This window comes from Podarcis melisellensis (genome assembly GCF_964234715.1).
Source record: "Podarcis melisellensis genome assembly, chromosome: 2".
Classification (NCBI taxonomy): Eukaryota; Metazoa; Chordata; class Lepidosauria; order Squamata; family Lacertidae; genus Podarcis; species Podarcis melisellensis.
The window spans coordinates 20611390-20631573 of record NC_138529.1 but is presented as its reverse complement, the minus strand read 5'-3'; the positions used below and the strand labels follow the sequence as shown (position 1 = coordinate 20631573).

Genomic DNA, 20184 nt, shown 5'->3' with positions numbered 1-20184 from the left:
TTGTCTCCCCTTACTCATTATTCTAAACGAAACAGCCCCGAACATTATAGCCTTTCCACATAGGGGAGTTAACACCAGCTCCCTGATAATTTTCATTGTGCTGTAGTGGTTAAGAGCGGTAGACTTGTAATCTGGTGAACCGGGTTCGTGTCTCCGCTCCTCCACATGTAGCTGCTGGGTGACCTTGGGCTAGTCACACTTCTCTGAAGTCTCTCAGCCCCACTCACCTCACAGAATGTTTGTTGTGGGGGAGGAAGGGAAAGGAGAATGTTAGCCGCTTTGAGACTCCTTTGGGTAGTGATAAAGCGGGATATCAAATCTAAACTCTTCTTCTTCATTGTCCTTTTCTACTACTCTTCTAGTTCTACAGTATCTTTTTTGAGAAGTGGAGACCATACCTGTGTGGCTCCACCACAGATTTGCATGAATACTTTTTTTTTTATCCCTTTCATAACTATTCCTAGAATGGAAAAGATATCTCTCATAATGGAGTATAGGAAGTGGCATCCCCCAAGGATCTGTGTTGGGATTGGTGCTTTTTAATTTGTTCAGAAATGACCTGGAATTAGGGGTGAGCAGTGAAGTGACCAAATAACAACAAAACAAACAAACAAACAAACAAACAAACCCTATTATTTATATCCCACCCTCCCCGACCAAAGTCGGGCTCAGGGTGGCTACCATCAGATATACAGTCATACCTAGGGTTACAGACGCTTCAGGTTGTGTTTTTTCAGGTTATGGACCACTGGAACCTGGAAGTACCGGAATGGGTTACTTCTGGGTTTCGGCAGTCACACATGCGCAGAAGTGCTAAATCGCACTTTGCACATGCGCAGAAGTGCCAAATCGCAACCTGTGCGTGCGCAGACGTGCCACTGCGGGTTGCGAACGTGCATCCCACACGGATCACGTTTGCAGCCTGAGCGTCCACTGTATAACATTAGTATAAAATCAAACAATAATTAAATTACCTCCTAAAAACAGGTCAAATCATATTAAAGTCTAATTAGATGGCTTTCCGCAGGGCTATGGTTGGGAACAGTAAGTGCTCATCAGCTCAACTGTTTACACTGATCTTAAATGGATGGGCCTGTGAGAATGCTGGGAGGCCTCTTTCATATTAGTTCTTATACAAAAAGAAAAGGATAGTCAGGCTGAGTCCTGACCAAAGGCCTGGCAGAACTCAGTCTTGCAGGCCCTGCGGAAAGATGTCAAATCCTGCAGGTCCCTGATCTCTTGTGGCAGAGCATTCCACAAGGTCGGGGCCAAGGCCGAAAAGGCCCTGGCCCTGGTTGAGGCCAGCCTAATCTCTCTGAGACCTGGGATCTCCAAGGTGTTATTATTTGCAGACCATAAGGCCCTCCGTGGGGCGTATCAGGAGAGGCGGTCCCGTAGGTACGAGGGTCCTAGGCCGTATAGGGCTTTAAAGGTTAAAACCAGCACCTTAAACCTGATCCTGTACTCCACTGGGAGCCAGTGTAGCTGGTATAGCAGTGGATGAATGTGATCCCACGGTGAAGACCCCATAAGGAGTCTCACCACGGCATTTTGCACCCGCTAGTTTCTGCGTCAATTTCAAGGGCAGCCTCGCATAGAGTGAGTTACAATAATGAAGCCTGGAGGTGACCATCGCATGGATCACAGTGGCGAGATCAGGGCGAGAGAGGTAAGGGACCAACTGCTTAGCACGGTGAAGATGGAAAAATGCCGCCTTTGTTGTAGCTGCAACCTGCACCTCCATAGAAAGGGAGGCGCGGAGGATTACACCCCAAACGCTTGACAGAAGGCACTGGCACTAATTGCGCCCCCACAAGAGATGGGAGTTGGCCCCTTAATCCCATATCGTCCCGGCACAGCCAGGGGACCTCTGTCTTCAAACACTTCCCACCAATTTATCAGAACAAACATTTAAGTTAACCACTCTGAAATGCCTTTTTTTTAAAAAAAAAAAATTGTGGTTACTTTCAATGTTTTTCAGTTCTCTTATATAGAGGGTGATTTTAAAAGACTTCAAACATCTTGGCTGTGAGTCCTGGAAGACCTGCTCCCTGCCTTGTTAGTCTTTTCCACCTGGCTTGGGACAGCAGGGTCCTGACCAACTACAGCTACAAAAGCTGAGGCTTCTGAATGGATTTCTGGGGGGTATTGTTTGGCAGGGTGGGGTCAGTTGCTGGGTTTTTGTTGTTACTGTTGTTAATATTAATTTTTTGTATTTTAATTTTTAGATCTTATATTTATTTGGAAATTGTGCAATTATGGTTGTGAACTCTTTGATGTGTTTTATTTGACTACTTTTGTTATGTTTGTAATTATGTAAGTTTTCATGCTGTAAGCTATCTTGAGCATGGTTTTACATATGGAAGACAAATTCAGTGGGTCATGTTAGGCTTGGGCCTCTGTTCTACATCTTCATCAGCTACATAATTTGTCAGTTTTTCAGCAGCCACCTTATCCTTTAATAAAACTTTAATTCCTTGGTCCTCTAGTGATCCAACTGCCTTCCTAACTAGTCTCCTGTTTTTAATTGCTGGCATTAATATTTTCAGTAATATGTTCCTCAAATTATTTTCTTGGATCTGTTATATTATACTTGCATTTTTGTGATTGTAATATGTGCAAATTTAAATTCCTTTTTGTTTTCATTTTGCTGACTTCCATTTTCTGGAAACAACTTGCTGCCTCTGAAAACTTCCATGTCCCTGGTTGCTAAGAAAAAGTGACACCGGGGTTCTAATTTTCTCTTGGCAGGCTAGCTTTTTCCATTGCCTTTCTACTTTTTGAAATGATTTTTGGGTATCAAATGTAATGTTAGTGACTTACTATAATACAGGTCTTTTCTAGCAGGTTACATAGTCACTATTCTAGGTTTGTGTTCCTCTGCCAGCTCAGGCAAGAAACATGATTTGTTTCAGTGCTCCTCCTAGCTCCTCAGTTTTCCCTTCTGGTCAAGCTCTAAAAACTGTAGGATCTGCAACACAACTGGGAAACCTAACAATGTCATTGGAAAGAACTTCAATTTTAATGGCTTGTGAACTATGCGTTCTAAATTACTGATTTTTGTTGTATTGTTTATAATTGTTGTTCTAGACTGTACAACTTCAGGGTAGAATTTCTTAATTGAATTGTGTACAGTGTATTGAACATAGCTGGTATTATGTATAATCATCATCATCATCATCATCATCATCATCATCATATATTAAATTGCTCTGCTAACAATTTATATGACCACCTCTTGAGAGCAGTGGCATATAGGGTGAACCCTGTTGCCAGAAAAGGCCCATATCATAGTAAGTGACCAAAGTTACATTTTCCTGGCAGCCTGGACTACAATGACACTATGCTGGGACCTACCAGAGCATGTGTTCCTTTGAGCAGATATTGAATCCACCCTCTATGGTCTAGCTATTATCTGAAGGACACACCTTCCAAAGGGCTGCTTCTGCAGAAGTGCAGGCATCCCCTTTATAATGTCTGGTAACAGCAGAGGGGACTGCCCTCTAATGTTGACATTAGTTGCCAGACCACTATGGTGGCTGTAGCTCTAGTTGAGTGGGCCATCACTTGCCTAGGAGCAGGAATATGCTGAATCTAAGGCCTTACGCTATTTAGCTATGGCGTATGATTGGGCCTCATCACTCATTGATGTTGGATGAAAAGATACCAACAGGGTAATTAGTGGGTCCGAATGCTGGAAAAAAAGGGGGGGGGAAGCCAAGAAAAATGTTAAGGTCTAAGAAGACAGAGGACATCTGCTGAGCTTGGCAGGAAACAAGACTGAGGAGCCAGGAGGTTGAGCTCTGAAATGAATCACAGAAGTTTCCTACCTGGACTAGTAGACGGTCACAAGCCCAGCATTGTGGCTGTGCTGCCCAGGCCACCAGGAAATTAGTGGGTAGACCTGTGTGGCATACAACAGCAGTAGTGTACTTTGGGCTAGAGTAGATTCCAGTATCTGCCTGGAGCAGAATTCAAATCCCCCTTTTCTGCTTTCAATGCAATGTTATTGACCACCATGATAAAGCGTCTTATATTAGTAGTTGCTTCCTTTGCAGACATGCACTTTATCCTTACATTCCAAAAGGTTTCTGTTCTAAAACAGTATCTTCAACAGTATGCGTATTTATCCATGTCAGTTGTGCCTTTTGCTGAAAATAAAACCTGTGAACACGTAGTTGGGGTGGGGGGTTTGAACCCGTCTCTCTTAGTTCTAGAAACATTTCTCCTGACCACTGCTGGTACTAGAGAGAAGAAGAAGAAGAGTTTGGATTTGATATCCCGCTTTATCACTACCCGAAGGAGTCTCAAAGCGGCTAACATTCTCCTTTCCCTTCCTCCCCCACAACAAACACTCTGTGAGGTGAATGGGGCTGAGAGAATTCAAAGAAGTGTGACTGGCCCAAGGTCACCCAGCAGCTGCATGTGGAGGAACAGAGATGTGAACCCGGTTCCCCAGATTACGAGACTACCGCTCTTAACCACTACACCACGCCAGCTCATGTTTCGTTTCCTTGTATCTGTCACTGGCAAAGATTCTGAAGGGAATTGTGAGGGTCCTGCCAAAAATGCATCCATGAGATTGAAAAAAATGCAAAAACGCAATTAATGAAAAATGTAAGCAAAAACTTCCAACTCCTCCTCTTGGCCATGCCAGAAACAGAGAGGCGAGTACTTGAGCCAGAGGCTTGTTCACTTAACATTAAACCATGGTTTAGCATGACATTAGAAAGTGGCCTATGTCTTGCTTAATCATTTCATAACTTTATATGAAGAGCAATTAATAAACTGAAGTACAGGGAACCTTTGACTGTAAACAGTTTCACAATGAACATCCAAAAAGCAACACATTTGTTTAAATATTTAAGGTAACCTCTGCTGGACTCTGCTCTATCTTGTTAGAAGGATCTTGGTAGAGTGTAGAAAGAATGCAGTGTAGGAACCTACCATGCTGCTCAAGATAGGCCTGAAGTCTATTGATGAGATCCTGTTTGTTTCCTTTTGCCTCCAGACCTCGGGCTAAACATTCCTGCTTCAGCTCAGCTAGCTGTAAAGTAGAAGAGACTTTGCATTAATAAAGAAAGTGTGGCTTCCTACAGATTAGGAAGGAAACATGTACAAAAATGCAATAATCATAATGGATAGATATTAAGTGGTGAAAGGTTTTGAACAAGCTACGGCTGTGTATTTTAATAAGGACACAGGGTTTATTTAGATTTTTTTCAACACTCATTTTATAACATTTGTAAAGAAAGTCTGTAGGAATCTGCAGTAAAAAGAAGACCAAAAATAGAAGACTCTCAGTCTCACAATAGTTAATAAAGTTGACTTATGAAGTTAAGCTTTAATTGGCCTAGACACTTTAGAACTTTATTCATGAGACTAGTTTTCCTCAAGGAAGACTTCTCTCTAAATGCACATAGTAATATTTTGCTCCTGGGAAAATGAGACCTCACTAAGTTACCCACTGCACCTCCGACTACTCCAACTTTGTGCAAGAGTAACATTACTGGTGGTAAACAATACATTCTATGCTGCTCCACCACATCTTCTATAAATTTGTAGTTTTACTGTGTTATTACATCCTTTTGGGCTGTGTGCCTACCTTCCACACCACAGCTGCCATCACCAGGAGTCATGGTGCTCATAAGGGCCTACCAAGGGGCCACAAGGTTTTCAGATTGCTTTAATAATTTATGAAGTATATAAACATGGGAAGTATATAAGCATGATCTTATATAAGCTGCCCTGGGAACTTTTCTGGCTGAGGTGGGGATGCTTTGAATGAATAATAACAAGCATACAAGGGGAAACATTTATTTCATACTGTGAAGTTCCTGGTTCCCCACATTTATCTCTGCAACTTTACACAAGCATTTTGTGGCAGGAAGCATCAACCTAGAAAGTGGGAGGGCAATACTGGTTGCCCAGAACCAGGGGCAGCAATGACAGAAAGTTCAGCATGCAAACTGAGAGGGAAATAGGACTGAATTGTATAAAGTGGATTTATCAAAGCAAGTTCCACTATATTCAGGTTGTACTGATTCCTATATAAGTGGGCAAAGGTTTGCAGCCTTAATCCTAGAGAGGCTCATGCTTCACTGAGTAACTAAAGGACAAGAGAAGAAATAGGCTTTTAAAAGATCATTTGTAAAATGAAGTGTTCTACTGGTCCAGGTTGAGACTTTCATTCAAACACATTCAACTTTCATTACGTAATTTCAGAGGAACACACATTTTTATACAAATACCTGCTTGTGGCTGACTTCCTCCCCCCAGTTTCTTATTTGGAGTGCTATTGGGACAGGGCCATTTCCTGCTAGACTCGCCACCAGAGAGCTGGGGAAGAGGAGTTAACATAGACCCTTGCCTGGTACCCCTTCAAATGTTGCTGGGTTACAACTTCCATTAGCCCCAGCAAGCATGGCTAGTGGTCAGGGATGACAGAGGAGCTGTCGTCCAATAACCTATGGAAGGCAGGTAAGGTAAAGGACCCCTGGGTGGTTAAGTCTTGTCAATGGTGACTATGGGCTTTGCAGCACTCATCTCGCTTTCAGCCTGAGGGAACCGGCATTTGTCCACAGACAGCTTTCCGGGTCGTGTGGCCAGCATGCCTAAACTGATTCTGGTGCAACGGAACACCGTGACAGAAACCAGAGTGCACGGAAATGCACCTTCCTGCCACAGTGGTATCTGTTTATCTACTTGCACTCATGTGCTTTCAAAATGCTAGGCTGGCAGGAGCTGGGACAGAGCAACAGGAACTCACTCCATCATGGAGATTTGAACCGCCAACTTTCCAACTGGCAAGCCCAAGAGGCTCAATGGTTTACTAGGTTAACATAACATCCTCCACTACTAAAATGAGAGATCACTGCTTTGTACTGAATTGTTAAGAATTAGCTATCAGCCACTTTGAGAACTATTCATTCCAAATGACTTACTAACTGAAGTAAATCAACAATGATATGCTTCCAACTTTTACTGAAAGATTACACAAATCCGGGGAGGAGACGACTATCAATGGCTACTAGCACCAAAATTTGAGGGTGCCCAGCCCCCTTCATGGGGAATTTTGTGGGTGCTCAGGCACCCAGATCCCCAGCTGTTTGAGTTCTGAAACGTTCGAAAACTGAAAACTCAATAGCCAACAGGCAGGCCTCAGCGGAAGCCGCATGGCATGTTCGACTTCCGAGGCATGTTCAAAAACTGAAGCATTTACTTCTGAGTTTATGGCATTCGAAAACCGAATGTTCGTCAACGAAGACATTCAAAAACCAAGGTAAAAGGTAAAGGGACCCCTGACGGTTAAGTCCAATTGTGAACGACTCTGAGTTGCAGTGCTCATCTTGCTTTGCAGGCTGAGGGAGGCAGCGTTTGTCCGCTCCGCACAGTTTTTCCGGGTCATGTGGCCAGCACGACTAAGCCACTTCTGGTGCAACGGAACACTGACACCAGAGCAGCGCGTGGAAACGCCATTACCCGCCGGAGCGGTACCTATTTATCTACTTGCACTTTTTGGTGTGCTTTTGAACTGCTAGGTTGGCAGGAGCTGGGACAGGGCAACGGGAGCTCACCCTGTCGCGGGGATTCGGACTGCCAACCTTTTGATCAGCAAGCCCAAGACTCAGTGGTTTAGACCACACCACCACCTGCATCCTGTATATATGTGTGTGTATATATACATGTTTGTTTGTTTGTGTGTATATATGTCTATATATTTATGTGTGTATGTATATAAGTGTGTGTATCTATCTATGTATACTTGTGTGTTTGTGGTATACAGTGGTACCTCAGGTCAAGTACTTAATTTGTTCCGGAGGTCCATTCTTAACCTGAAACTGTTCTTAACCTGAAACACCACTTTAGCTAATGGGGGCTCCTGTTGCTGCTGCGCCGCCGGAGCACGATTTCTGTTCTCATCCTGAAGCAAAGTTCTTAACCCGAGGTACTATTTCTGGGTTAGCAGAGTCTGTAACCTGAAGCGTTATGTTACCTCAAGCGTATGTAACCCGAGGTACCACTGTATGTATATATCTATCTATCCCTCTAGGCACTCTCAAAAATTTTGCGGGGTGGGGGGGAGACCGAAGAGTTTGCTCCTTTACTCCACAATTTGAGGCAGCCAAGCTTCCGACCACCATTGCTGGAAACCACGGGAGGGGAGAGTTTTCTCTCGCGCTCCTATATCCCACAGGCATCAGGGCGTTCAGCTCGGGCTACGCAGCTACCGCCAACCAACGTGGGCGAGGAGAGCGCTGCCCCTTCCTGCAGGTATGGCGCGATGCCCGCAGGTCCAGCCGGCCTCAGAGGGGAGCGCGGAGCGACGGGAACCGCCGCGACTCTTTTCCCGCCCTCGCGAGAACTCGGCGGCCCGGTTGGTCTGACGGCGCAAAACCCCACACGGAGCCTGAGGGGGGGGGAAAGGCAGCTCCCTCAGGATTTTCCCCTCAGTGTCGCCGCCGCCGCCGCCAGCCTGGAGTGAGGCGAGGGAGGAGAACGCCAAGCGCTGTTCCCTCAGAGTATGAGGAGTCCGCCCCACCCGCTCAGACCCGGCCTCGGTACCTTCAACTTGTGCAGCTCCACTGTTTCCGCCGCCATCTTCCCTTCGCTTTTCCCCTCCCTCAGCGGCCTCCTCCCTCGCGCCCCGACGGCAAACCGTGCGTGCCCGCTCAGGCCCTGCCGCCCAATCCGGGCCTCGCTTTTCCATGAACTTTGACGCTTCCCTAACATCCGCCTCGCTCATTGGCTCGTGTGTGGGTTTTTTTAACAGCGAAACGGGGAGAGAGGCGAAGAGCGGCGGTAAAGAATAGCCAATGGGGAAGGACCGGAGCGCCTGCCCTATTGGCTGATTGGCATTGGGGGCGGGGACGAGGAATCGTTTCCTGGAGACCGCCTGCCTGCGGAAGCAGAAGCAGGAAGAAGCGCCGCTTTCGGGTTCCTCGCCTTGTCCCTCTCGCGCTAAGAAGAGACGCCACCGCCGCGGAACCAGCCGCGTAGGTCTCCTATAGGTCTCCGTTGTGGGTCGTGGGTGAGGCGGTGTCTCGAGTTCCTGGGTGTCCTTCCTGGTGATAAACAAGGGCTTCGCAGGGAACCGCCTTGTTACCGGCCCACGTGAGCTTAGTGTCGGCTCTGCACTAATTATTATTAATTAATTAATTTGTACCCAGCCCATCTGACCGAGTCGCCCCAGCCACTATGGGCGGCATCCAGCATCCAGTGGTACCTCGGGTTAAGTACTTAATTCGTTCCGTAAGTCCGTACTTAACCTGAAACTGTTCTTAACCCGAAGCACCACTTTAGCTAATGGAGCCTCCTGCTGCTGCCGCATGATTTCTGTTCTCACCCTGAAGCAAAGTTCTTAACCTCAAGCACTATTTCTGGGTTAGTAGAGTCTGTAACCTAGAGTCTGTAACCTGAAGTGTCTGTAACCTGAAGCGTATGTAACCCGAAGCGTATGTAACCCGAGGTACCACTGTATACAGAAACATAATAAAACATCAATCATTAAGAACTTCCTCATACAGATGTCTTCTGAAGGTTGTACAGTGGTAATTCGGATTACATATGCTTCTGGTTACAGACTCCGCTAACCCAGAAATAGTACCTCAGGTTAAGAACTTTGCTTCAGGATGAGAACAGAAATCGTGCTCTGGCGGCGCAGCAGCAACAGGAGGCCCCATTAGCTAAAGTGGTGCTTCAGGTTAAGAACAGTTTCAGGTTAAGAACAGACCTCCGAAACGAATTAAGTACTTAACCGAAGGTACCACTGTATAGTGATTTATAGGGCCTTCTGTAGGAAGGTAAAAAAAGTAAAGGACCTCTGGAAGGTTAAGTCCATTCAAAGGCGACTCTGGTGTTGCGGCGCTCATCTCGCTTTTCAGGCCCAGGGAGCCGGCACACAGCTTTCCAGGTCATGTGGCCAGCATGACTAAACCATTTCTGATGCAATGGGACACCGTCACAAAAGCCAGAGCGCACAGAAATGCCGTTTATCTTCCCACCGCAGTGGAACCTATTTATTTACTTGCACTGGCATGTTTTTGAACTGCTAGGTTGGCAGGAGCTGGGGTGCCACTCCCTAGAAGGTCCTCTTGTTGGTTCCCTGTAACCTCGCTTCTCACAGTGAGGGAACTGCCAGGAGCTCCTCGGAGGTGGACCTCCCTGTCTGGGCTGAATGATGGGGGGTGGGGTGAAGATGCTCCTTCAGGTATACAGGGCCAAGGCTATGGTAGTCAAGGATCTAGACAGGGGGTGGGGCCCTTCTTGGAGGTGTCTGGGGCAGGACCAGGGACCTTCTTGCCTTACCCAGCAAGCACTCCACCATAGGACTAATGAGGCAGTTTCCTCGGCTGCTAAAAAACGGAAGAAGTGTGGCACCTGTGGGCTCGCATGCGCCCAAAGAGGCTTTCCTTAGCTTCTTTTCTCTCCGGCTCCCCAAAATTAGGCTTGAAAGAAACACTTTTTTGTAGTTGGTGGCAATGTGGTACGTGAAACAACTCTGTGTGTGTGTATTTCTGCATTTTCTATTTTACAGATTCAAATGATGTAATATATAATGTACAGTGGTACCTCTGGGTACATACTTAATTTGTTCTGGAGGTCCATTCTTAACCTGAAACTGTTCTTAACCTGAAGCACCACTTTACCTAATGGGGCCTCCTGCTGCTGCTGCTGTGCTGCCGGAGCACAATTTCTGTTCTCATCCTGAAGCAAACCCAAGGTACAGTGGTGCCTCGCCAGACGAAAAGAATTCGTTCTGCGATTCTCTTCGTCTAGCGGTTTTTTCGTCTTGCGAAGCAAGCCCATTGACAGCTTAGCGGATTAGCGCTACAGCTGTCAAGCGGCTTCCAGCGATCAGCTGTTAAGCGGCTTATCAGCGGAACAGCTGATAAGCGGCTTAGCGGCTTAAGAAAAGGACGAAAAAACCCCGCGGGGGATGCAAGATTTTTTTCGTCTTGTGAAGCAACCCCATAGGGTAATTCGTTTTGCGAAGCGCCTCCAAAACAGAAAACCCTTTCGTCTAGCGGGTTTTTCGTCTTGCAAGGCGTTCGTCTTGCGGGGCACCACTGTACTATTTCTGGGTTAGCGGAGTCTGTAACCTGAAGCGTATGTAACCTGAAGTGTATGTAACCCGAGGTACCACTGTACAGTATCTCTGCATCCAGCATATTGTTTTTCCTCTTCAGCATGAATGTTGGCGTGGCCCATAGTGAGGTGAACCCCAACACCCGAGTGATGAACAGCAAAGGCATTTGGCTGGCTTATAGCATCTCGGTGGTTCTCCTCCACATCATTCTTCTCAGCATCCCCTTCTTTAGCGTTCCTGTGGTTTGGACCCTGACCAATGTCATCCACAACTTGGTAGGTTATAACTTTTTATCAGCTTAAGTTCTTTAAGGCTGTTTTTTTGCACCTGAGCCTTTAATGCATTCTCTGGGTTGGTGGTGGTGGGCCTCAAACTCTGGGGACTCTTTGTGTTATAGCACCTTCCCAGACACACCTTTTAGTCAGTGGCGTAGCGTGGGTTGTCAGCACCCGGGGCAAGGCAAGTAATTCGCGCCCCCTAACCTGTGGATTTGCGCCCCCAACCCGTGGATTTGCACCCCCTAACCCCCAGATGTTGCGCCCAGTCCCCCCTGCACCCCCCACGCTATGCCACTGCTTTCAGTGACTCTGCTTCACACCCTTCTTGACTGTTATTGCCTGGGTGGAATGTGTGTTTGTATTCTGATAGGGATCCTTGCTTGCTTGGATCGGGGTAAGAAATGAATGTGTGTGTGTAGAAACTGGCTTGTTGTACAAAGGTAAGAATACCAACCATGGCTTCCCTGCCCGCTTTGTGTGTTGTCGTCTCCACACCCCTGCAACGCAGTTCCTGACAGCCTTCAGGCTGAAAAAATATTCCCTATCCGTGCTACAGATCCTAGGGAGTTTCTACAAGCAGAGAAGTATTGATTGTTATCACAGATCATGGGACAAAACTTGTCGTCATTGTATGTCAAACCTTCCTCCATATAGGCCTGAATATAGGCCTCTCTTTCACCCTCCAAAGCTGGCTTGTATAAAACTCAGAGTGTGACCTGTTATTGTGCTCTTGCATCATTGAAGTGATCCACAGAAGATGCTATCACCACCACTCTCCATGCTGCTCTGTCCCATCTGGAGCAGCCGGGGAGTTATGTGAGGCTGCTGTTTGTGGATTTTAGCTCTGCTTTTAACACTATCCTCCCCCATAGACTGGTGTCCAAGCTAGAGGCGATTGGACTCTCCAACTCCACCTGTCTCTGGGTTTTGGATTTTTTGTCAGAACGTTCTCAGAGGGTTAGAGTAGGGTCACATATGTCCACAGCCCTTAGCCTTAACACCGGCTCACCACAGGGTTGTGTGTTGAGTCCCCTGCTCTATACTCTCTATACGTATGACTGTACAGCCATCTATTCCAGCAACAAAATCATCAAGTTTGCTGATGACACTACGGTGGTGGGGCTCATTTCAGGAGGGGATGAGTCCGCCTATCGGGACGAGGTGGAGCGGCTCTGTGTTTGGTGTGGAGAGAACAATCTGGCTCTTAATACGGCTAAGACCAAGGAATTGGTGGTGGATTACAGGGAAAAAAAGGCGGACATTCAGCCCTTGTATATCAACGGGGAACGGGTGGAGAGGGTGGCGGAATTCAGGTTTTTGGGAGTGACTATCGATCAGGGCATGACTTGGAGCGCAAATACCACTGCTCTGGTGAAGAAGGCCCAGCAGAGAATTTATTTCCTCAGACTTTTAAAGAAGAACAATCTGAGTGAGAGACTGCTGGTGTCCTTCTACCGAGGCTCCATAGAGAGCATTCTCACATACTGTATTTGTGCTTGGTTCTCCAGTTGTACAGCTAGGGAGAGGAAGGTGCTCCAGAAGGTCATAACCACAGCCCAAAGGATTATTGGTCATCCTCTCCCATCTTTGGAAGAACTGTACGGTTCCCGTTGTCTTAGGAAAGCAAACAACATCCTGCAGGATTCATCTCACCCGGGATACAGTCTGCTTGCACTACTGCCTTCTGGCAGGAGATATAGAAACATCAAGTCAAGGACAAATAGACTGAAAAATAGTTTCTATCCAAGAGCTGTGGCCTTTTTGAATGCTGTAACTCGATAGTGTGACCTGGGAGTTTGATGGGTGTGGGTGTGGGTGTGGCTGGAATGTGGTTTGTTTGGTTGTTGTTGTTTTGCTTTTGTTGTTTTTAAGGGATGGCATCCAATTTCGTTGCACTTGTGCAATGTTGCACTTGTGTAATGACAATAAAGAATCTATCTATCTATCAATACCAATACAGTGGTACCTTGGTTAACAAACCTGATCCGTTCCAGAAGTCTGTTCTTAAACCAAAGCATTCTTAAACCAAGGCATGCTTTCCCATAGCAGCGGGGGACTCAATTTACAAATGGAACACATACAACAGGAAGCAAAACATGTTCTGCTTCCAAGGCAAAGGTGACAAACCAAAACACCTACTTCTGGGTTTGCAGCATTCATAATCTGAGTTGTTCATAAACTAAGCTGTTCTTAAACCAAGGTACCACTGTATGGAAATTCCTCAACTATTCCTTTTAATCTGAGCTGCACAAGAATCTGAGCTGATGTCCTCTTTCCTGCTGTCCTAGGGAGAGAGAAGAGAGGCTACAATCTTAATTCACTTATTTTCCACCCTGTCCCCCACCAGGCAATGTATTGGCTCCTACACACAGTGAAAGGAACCCCCTTTGAAACACCAGACCAGGGCAAGGATCGCCTCCTCACACACTGGGAGCAGATTGACTATGGCACACAGTGGACGTCCTCTCGCAAATTCCTAAGCATCTCACCAATTGTCCTGTAAGTACCAGGAATGGCTTCGTTTGCACTGCTTTGTCTTTTACTTAAGCAGCAAAGCTTTAACTCTTTTCATGCAGCTAAAAACAGCATGTTTCTTTCCCTTTAGCTACATCTTGACCAGCTTTTATACCAAATATGACCCTGTGCACTTCATAATCAACACTAGCTCCTTGCTGAGCGTCCTCTTGCCCAAACTACCCCTGTTCCATGGCGTGCGCATCTTTGGCATCAACAAGTACTGAAAGCAGTCGGAATATTGACTCTTCCCGAAAGAAAGAGCTCTTAACTGCAAAATCCTGATGGCAATGCTGCAGTCACATCATCTGAAGCTCTAGAGAACCACGCATTAACTTGTGGGGTGGGCTAGCAGGGAGAGCGTCAGATGTCCACAGAGCTAAGCAGTATTGAGTTTTGCTTCTTGCTACGGGATAGAACCCATTCTCCATGCGGCTAGTCTACAATTAGACCGGCACCTCTTCTGGTGGAAAAGACTGAATCCTTAGGAGGGCATGAAATCTCCAGGACGTCCCCCTGCAAGACTTCTACTTGGGTGCCTGAGATGAGCTTCTGGGAGATACAGCTGTTCTGTGTAAACCTTTCCTGTTTTTATGGAATTCTTTCACACCAAAGTGTTTATGGGGTTGTTGTTTTCAGGGTGGGAGGGCTGGGGAACTCTTACGAAAGAAGTGGACTGTCATGCTGCGATGACTGTGGTTCATGATTCTGCTCCATGGTTCCCTTTTTTTGGTTCATTACCACTCAAGTGCAAATCCTTGAGTCCACCACCTAACCTGGCTTCTGTTTTCAAAAGGGGTTTCTAATCCTTCTGGTTATAAAGAAGAAATGCAAGACCGTGCTAGTGGTGCAGCAGTCAATTAAAAATACAGCTTTTGTCAATTCTGCTTCTGTCCACCTAATCTCTTATCGGAGAGTCTGGATGCCTGCATAGCACAGTGCAGGCCTCCAGTGCCATCTGTTTTCCCAGCGTGCCTCCAGGGCTGGGGGAGACCAGAGCGCAAAAATACTGTGGTTGATCAGAACCACAAAGTTAAAAGCTCCCCGTTCTCAAACGAGGGTGGTCCAGATAGGCAACAATCCAGGCAATGTGGATTTCAAATACAGAAAGCCTGTCTTTTAGCCTTGCCAAATTTTCCTTTTATGACTGCCCCCCCCACAACTCAGGGAGCTGTTGAGTCGCTGGAACAGTATTGTTGCATTCAACAAGGGGTTGAACCCAACCAAGACAACTTGATGTACACGGTACATGGTAGTGAATGTTAACGTCTGAAAAGGGGGCCTGTTAACAACTTAAATTTAATTTCTAAAAACATTCTTCCCCCAACAGTGGACAGATGCTAGTACAGTGGTACCTCGGGTTACATAAGCTTCAGGTTACAGACTCCGCTAACCCAGAAATAGTACCTTGGGTTAAGAATTTTATCTCAGGATGAGAACAGCAATTGTGCTCCGGCGGCGTGGCAGCAGCAGGAGGCCCCATTAGCTAAAGTGGTGCTTCAGGTTAATAACTGTTTCAGGTTAAGAGCGGACCTCCGGAAGGAATTAAGTGCTTAACCCGAGGTACCACTGTATTGGGATGGACCAGGGATAGGCAACCTAAGGCCCGGGGGCCAGATGCGGCCCAATCGCCTTCTCAATCCAGCCCACGGATGGTCCGGGAATCGACGTGTTTTTACATGAGCAGAATGTGCCCTTTTATTTAAAATGCATCTGCAGGTTATTTGTTGGGCAGAGGAATTTGTTCATCCCCCCCCCCCAATATAGTCTAGCCCACCACATGGTCTGAGGGACGGTGGACTGGCCCATGGCTGAAAAAGGTTGCTAACCCCTGGGATGGACTATAGATTTCCTTCCAAGTGACGACAAAATCATTGCATTAATGGCTCTGCCTTGCTAGATTTTTCTTGTGAAGAATGGGGAATATTGTGTGGCTGGTGAAACTGCACCAAGCTGCCTATTTTCTGCTACACAGAAGGCTGCAGCTGGAGTATGCACACCATATAGTTGCAGCAATGCTAATTCTTTATATACGCCAACACCTTCCTCATAGTCAAATCAGCCCTAGTTTAATTTAGAGTAACTCCAAAAGTTTACATGTTTCCATATATCCTACAGCCTGCGGCCCAGATATTGGTTTTTGTTTCAGGAGGCTAAACATAGGCAGGATTTGGGAGGATAGGCAACATCAATAATAAACAAAACTTGCTTTTAAGATGGTTCCCACTCCCCAAAATACCCTGAGCCACACCTGTGGTCACAAAATTAATGACAGAACAAGAAAGCATGGGGAAAGGGGACACAGGCGCACACAGAAGCTGCAAATCTTAGATATCACATGTGTAGAAGGACTCTTATGATTGGACACACCAAGAAGAAGAAGAAGAAGAAGAAGAGTTTGGATTTGATATCCCGCTTTATCACTACCTGAAGGAGTCTCAAAGTGGCTAACATTCTCCTTTCCCTTCCTCCCCCACAACAAACACTCTGTGAGGTGAGTGGGGCTGAGAGACTTCAGAGAAGTGTGACTGGCCCAAGGTGGAGGAGCGGAGATGCGAACCTGATTCTCCAGATTACGAATCTACCGCTCTTAACCACTGGCGCTCTCCACCCATCTACTGAGAATGTGGATTTGGTACACCCTGACAACCGATTGACATGAGACTGTCAATCTCATTGACATGAGACTGACAACCGATTGACATGAGACTGTCAACCGATTGACATGAGACTGTCATCACATACAAGCACAGTCAAATTTAAACCAAGACCCAATTACTTTAAATGCATTTTAGGGTTTTATTTCTTCCTTTAAAAAACCTTAGAGAGAAGCAAAACTGGGAGCCAGTTCTTTCGCAACTTTGAAGGTAAATTAGAAACATTTCAAAGCTACCACCTGGTAGAAAACATGCCACGTACAAGGGTGCTTTCGTGTTTGCTTTTATTTTATTTTTTAAAGGAGTACTTATGTTTTGTTTTCAACCCTTTGTTCTCATCACGGACAACTTTGCTACACAGAAATCACGCACACAAAGTAATGAAACCCCAAAACACAAAATATAATTCCTCACAAAGTCCACACTTTATTTTTTAAAAAAGTGATTATTTTGGGTTCATAAAAGGGTTAAAACTTAATATATATAATATGTGCAACTGTAAACAGAAGTATGGGACAAGGCGTCAAATGCGATTATACAGGCAGAGAACTTTAAAAAAGTTTTAGCTTCAAGACCGGGTTATAGTTTATATAAAAATTAAAAACTGTATAGTCTTTCTTCATCAGCTAAAATCTACAGGATTATCTTAAACTCTTAACCGTCATCCAAAAAAATCTTGACAATCTATTATATTCAGTCACTTTATCATTTTTTTAAAATCTCTCTCAAGCTTTTAAACCTTTGTAGCAATTTTTAAAATTTATTTTTTTTTACATCTTTACAGCCTTCCAAATTAATGGAAATGACACACAAAACAAATCTGAAGAGACAAAAAAAAATGTATACTGGCTTTAACTCAAACCTTTATTTTCAAACAATGTCCAGTGGTTTTGTTACTGATAAAAACTCCCCCCTCCTTCTCTACACAAATGCCATCTTATATACAATTTTAATTACTACTTTTAATATTTGAAATTTCCCTACCCCACCTCCCACTGTTTTTAACCGTCATAGCTTTGAACGGTTAGCAGAAGCAGCTTTTTCACTCAAGAACATGGTTCTCACCTTGCCAACAAGTTCAAAAAAAGACATTCTTACACACAAACCCTGATTTTACATGCCCCACCTTGCCCCCGCTATGAAAGTCTTATTGCCACGTTCTCTCTCTGCCTTGTCTGTTGGGTCAGGCGAGAGAATATGAGATGTGGCCTCGGTTAATCACTCAATGCCACTCTTACAGGCATTTGGAGAGAGTGTGTGTGTGTGTGTTATAGTGTTTTTGGGGTGAGGGTGGGGGAGAGGGGAAATGGTGCAATTGTGCGTTAAAAGGCCTCAACTGTACAAAGTTAAGTCGAGAGAGCCTTATCAGTAAAGACCCTGCAACTCTCACCCCCTCCCCACAATACCAACTTAGGTTCAAGGGTGCAGCTGTCTTGCAAAGTCATTTCAACAGCAGGGAGACCCTGTGTGTGGGTTTCTCTCTTCCCCCCCGGGTTTTGTGTGTGTGCGTGTCTCCCCTGTATAATGCCCACATTTTGCCTTCTATTAATACAGAATCTCCCTACGCTGGGGGGGGAGGGAGATGGCGCTAGGCAGATGGCTCTCAAGATACTGGTTATAAATTGATTTCTTTAAAAAGGAAAAGGAAAAATAGTCATCTATATACACACAGAGAAAGGATAAAAAACGGGCTCTTTACATGTTCCCCTTCCCACCCTACGTTTTGTCCATAAACACGTTCTCCCCTCTAGTTCCTTCCTGCCCAGTGGAGGGGAAATGGGGCGGCCTGTGAAAACCCACCCGGCAGTCGAGGAAAACCCGGCAGCCAGAGCATTCCTCCCCATGCTAGTTCAAATATATACACAATATATATAAATAGATAAATAATCCCAAACTCTGCAATGTGCCAACATCTCTCTCTCTCTCTCACGCACACAAGCACACACACAAACATAAGAGAGTCTTCAGAGCAGCAAGTTGATCATGGGAAAACAATTGGGAACTGGGGGTCTCTAGGGCAATGGGTTTGGCCAACTCTTCCCCCAACCCCAAATATCACAGCTGGGCCCCCTTAGCCATCGGCTCTCTCGTCAAGCACTCTCCCCCCCCCTTCCCTCATCGGCAAAATGGGTTGGGCTCTACAGGAGAGATGTGCTGAGATTGGCATCGCTGGACCAGGAGATCTTGCGTTCTCCATCACGTTGGCACATTCAAGCCCTGCCCCCTTCTTGGTTGCTGGGGCGGGAAAGCAGACAGCGCTCGCTTCAGCGATTCAGTCCGGAAGGTTGTCAGGCGACTGGGTACTGTTTTTGGTTTGAGGGTTTTGTGGGTTTTTTTGGTGGGGGAAAAAGAGGAACGACCCCAGATAATAAAAAAAGTTTCCCACCTCCTCCTGGAAATGCATTCCCATGTCTGCCAGGGGAGCTGTGGCTCTCCGTACTTAGGGAAGAGGGCTCAAAAAGCAGAAGGGTGGCACAGCGAGGGGCTCACATTAGAAAACAGAAAATAGCAAAGTCTAACACTTCAAATGAGGTAGGTTCAAGTGCGAATGCTCCTCGCGCAGGGAGGGTGGGCAAGGTGGGGCAGAGGAAGGGCCTGTTTCCAGCTTCGGCAAGCCGAAACCTGCTTTCCGCTGGAAAAAAAGTACTTTTCTCTCAATCCAAAAAAAAAAAGCACATTATTTACACACACTTTCTCTCCCCTCCCCCTTTCAAATCCGACATCTAAATGTATACAAAATCCAGAGCTGGGGGGCGGGGGCAGTGGGCTCTGGAAGGTGGATTGTCAAGCTATTGAGTCTCTTTGAAGCCTCTTGTTTACCTTGGTAGATTAGCAAGCAATAGATAGTAGACTTTTAAAAAAAGAAATCTCTCTCGCACACAAAAATTCCTTAAAGAAACACACACACACACAAGGGGGTGGGAGGAGGGAATTACAAATTCTTCCCCTGGGATCCAATTGCCATGCTGCAGGCCTGCTTTTTTCCCCCAGCTCTGCTAGAAAGAATGCCCCAGTCTCCTCCCAGTATAGTATTTCTGAAGCCTGTTATTTACAGGTGCACGGGGGGGCGGAAGGGCGCTCCCCATTTCGGCCTCGAAAGGATTTTATTTTTATTTTTTTAAAAAAAGCAAAAGTAAAACTAAAAGAAAACCCTGAGTTGCCAGTTTGTCAGTTCCCCGCCCCAGATGGGGCTGCTTAGTGGCTGCTCCTTTCTGCTGGGGAGAAGCAGGTCGCCTTGTCTGGAAGAGGAGGCCGCTGAGCCTGACGGCCGAAAGCAGCCAGCTTGATGATAATACCATAGCCAAGACTGGCAAGCAGTGGCAGATATGCTGACATCACCCCTCTCTTGCCTTGGGCCCCAGCTGCCCCACCAGCATGTTGGTGGCTTCCAAACATGCCTCGTTTCCCCCCCCCCCAGGTGATTTCCCTGCGCCGAAGGAGGGTTAGGAGAGCTGGTACAGCGGCAGCAGCTCCTCTCTGTGCAGAGCCTCTTGTGCCGAGCAGTCGGGGTCTCCCCCTTTGCTTTGTCCGAAGAGCCTCCTTGGGGTTTAGTTCATCCATTTCCTGCAGTTCCAGGCTCCACAATGGCACGGGATTTTGTGCTGATCATCTTCAAAATCAAACTGGTAGTCGTAGGTCAGCTGAG

The 20184-nt window shown here is 46.2% G+C and overlaps 3 protein-coding genes across 16 annotated transcripts in view; 1 reads left to right on the top strand and 2 right to left on the bottom strand.

Moving 5' to 3' along the window:
• SARNP (SAP domain containing ribonucleoprotein) overlaps positions 1–8722 on the bottom strand; it is a 58368-nt gene extending 49646 nt beyond the window's left edge. For both annotated transcript variants that reach the window (XM_081898988.1, XM_081898989.1), the window contains exons 1-2: positions 8566–8722; positions 4948–5047 (exon numbers count right to left, since the gene is read on the bottom strand). In XM_081898988.1, the coding sequence (XP_081755114.1) occupies positions 4948–5047; positions 8566–8601 (136 nt within the window). In that variant the 5' untranslated portion in view covers positions 8602–8722. The remainder of the gene's footprint in view (positions 1–4947; positions 5048–8565) is intronic.
• Positions 8723–8866: 144 nt separating this feature from the next.
• ORMDL2 (ORMDL sphingolipid biosynthesis regulator 2) lies at positions 8867–14763 on the top strand. The gene is made up of 4 exons (XM_081899052.1): positions 8867–8996; positions 11190–11364; positions 13715–13866; positions 13973–14763. The coding sequence occupies exons 2-4, from the start codon at positions 11191–11193 to the stop codon at positions 14106–14108; spliced, it is 462 nt and encodes a 153-aa protein (XP_081755178.1). The 5' UTR covers positions 8867–8996; position 11190; the 3' UTR covers positions 14109–14763.
• A 2042-nt stretch (positions 14764–16805) lies between these two features.
• The window catches only part of KMT2D (lysine methyltransferase 2D), a 107742-nt gene continuing 104363 nt past the window's right edge, over positions 16806–20184 (bottom strand). For all 13 annotated transcript variants that reach the window (XM_081898493.1, XM_081898487.1, XM_081898486.1 and 10 more), the window contains one exon: positions 16806–20179. In XM_081898493.1, the coding sequence (XP_081754619.1) occupies positions 20087–20179 (93 nt within the window). In that variant the 3' untranslated portion in view covers positions 16806–20086. The remainder of the gene's footprint in view (positions 20180–20184) is intronic.

Coding starts and splice junctions, on each gene's coding strand:
- ORMDL2 (XM_081899052.1), top strand. CDS start 11,191: ATGAATGTTGGCGTGGCCCATAGTGAGGTGAACCCCAACACCCGAGTG. Junction 11,365..13,714: donor CCAATGTCATCCACAACTTG/GTAGGTTATAAC, acceptor GTCCCCCACCAG/GCAATGTATTGGCTCCTACA. Junction 13,867..13,972: donor AGCATCTCACCAATTGTCCT/GTAAGTACCAGG, acceptor CTTTCCCTTTAG/CTACATCTTGACCAGCTTTT.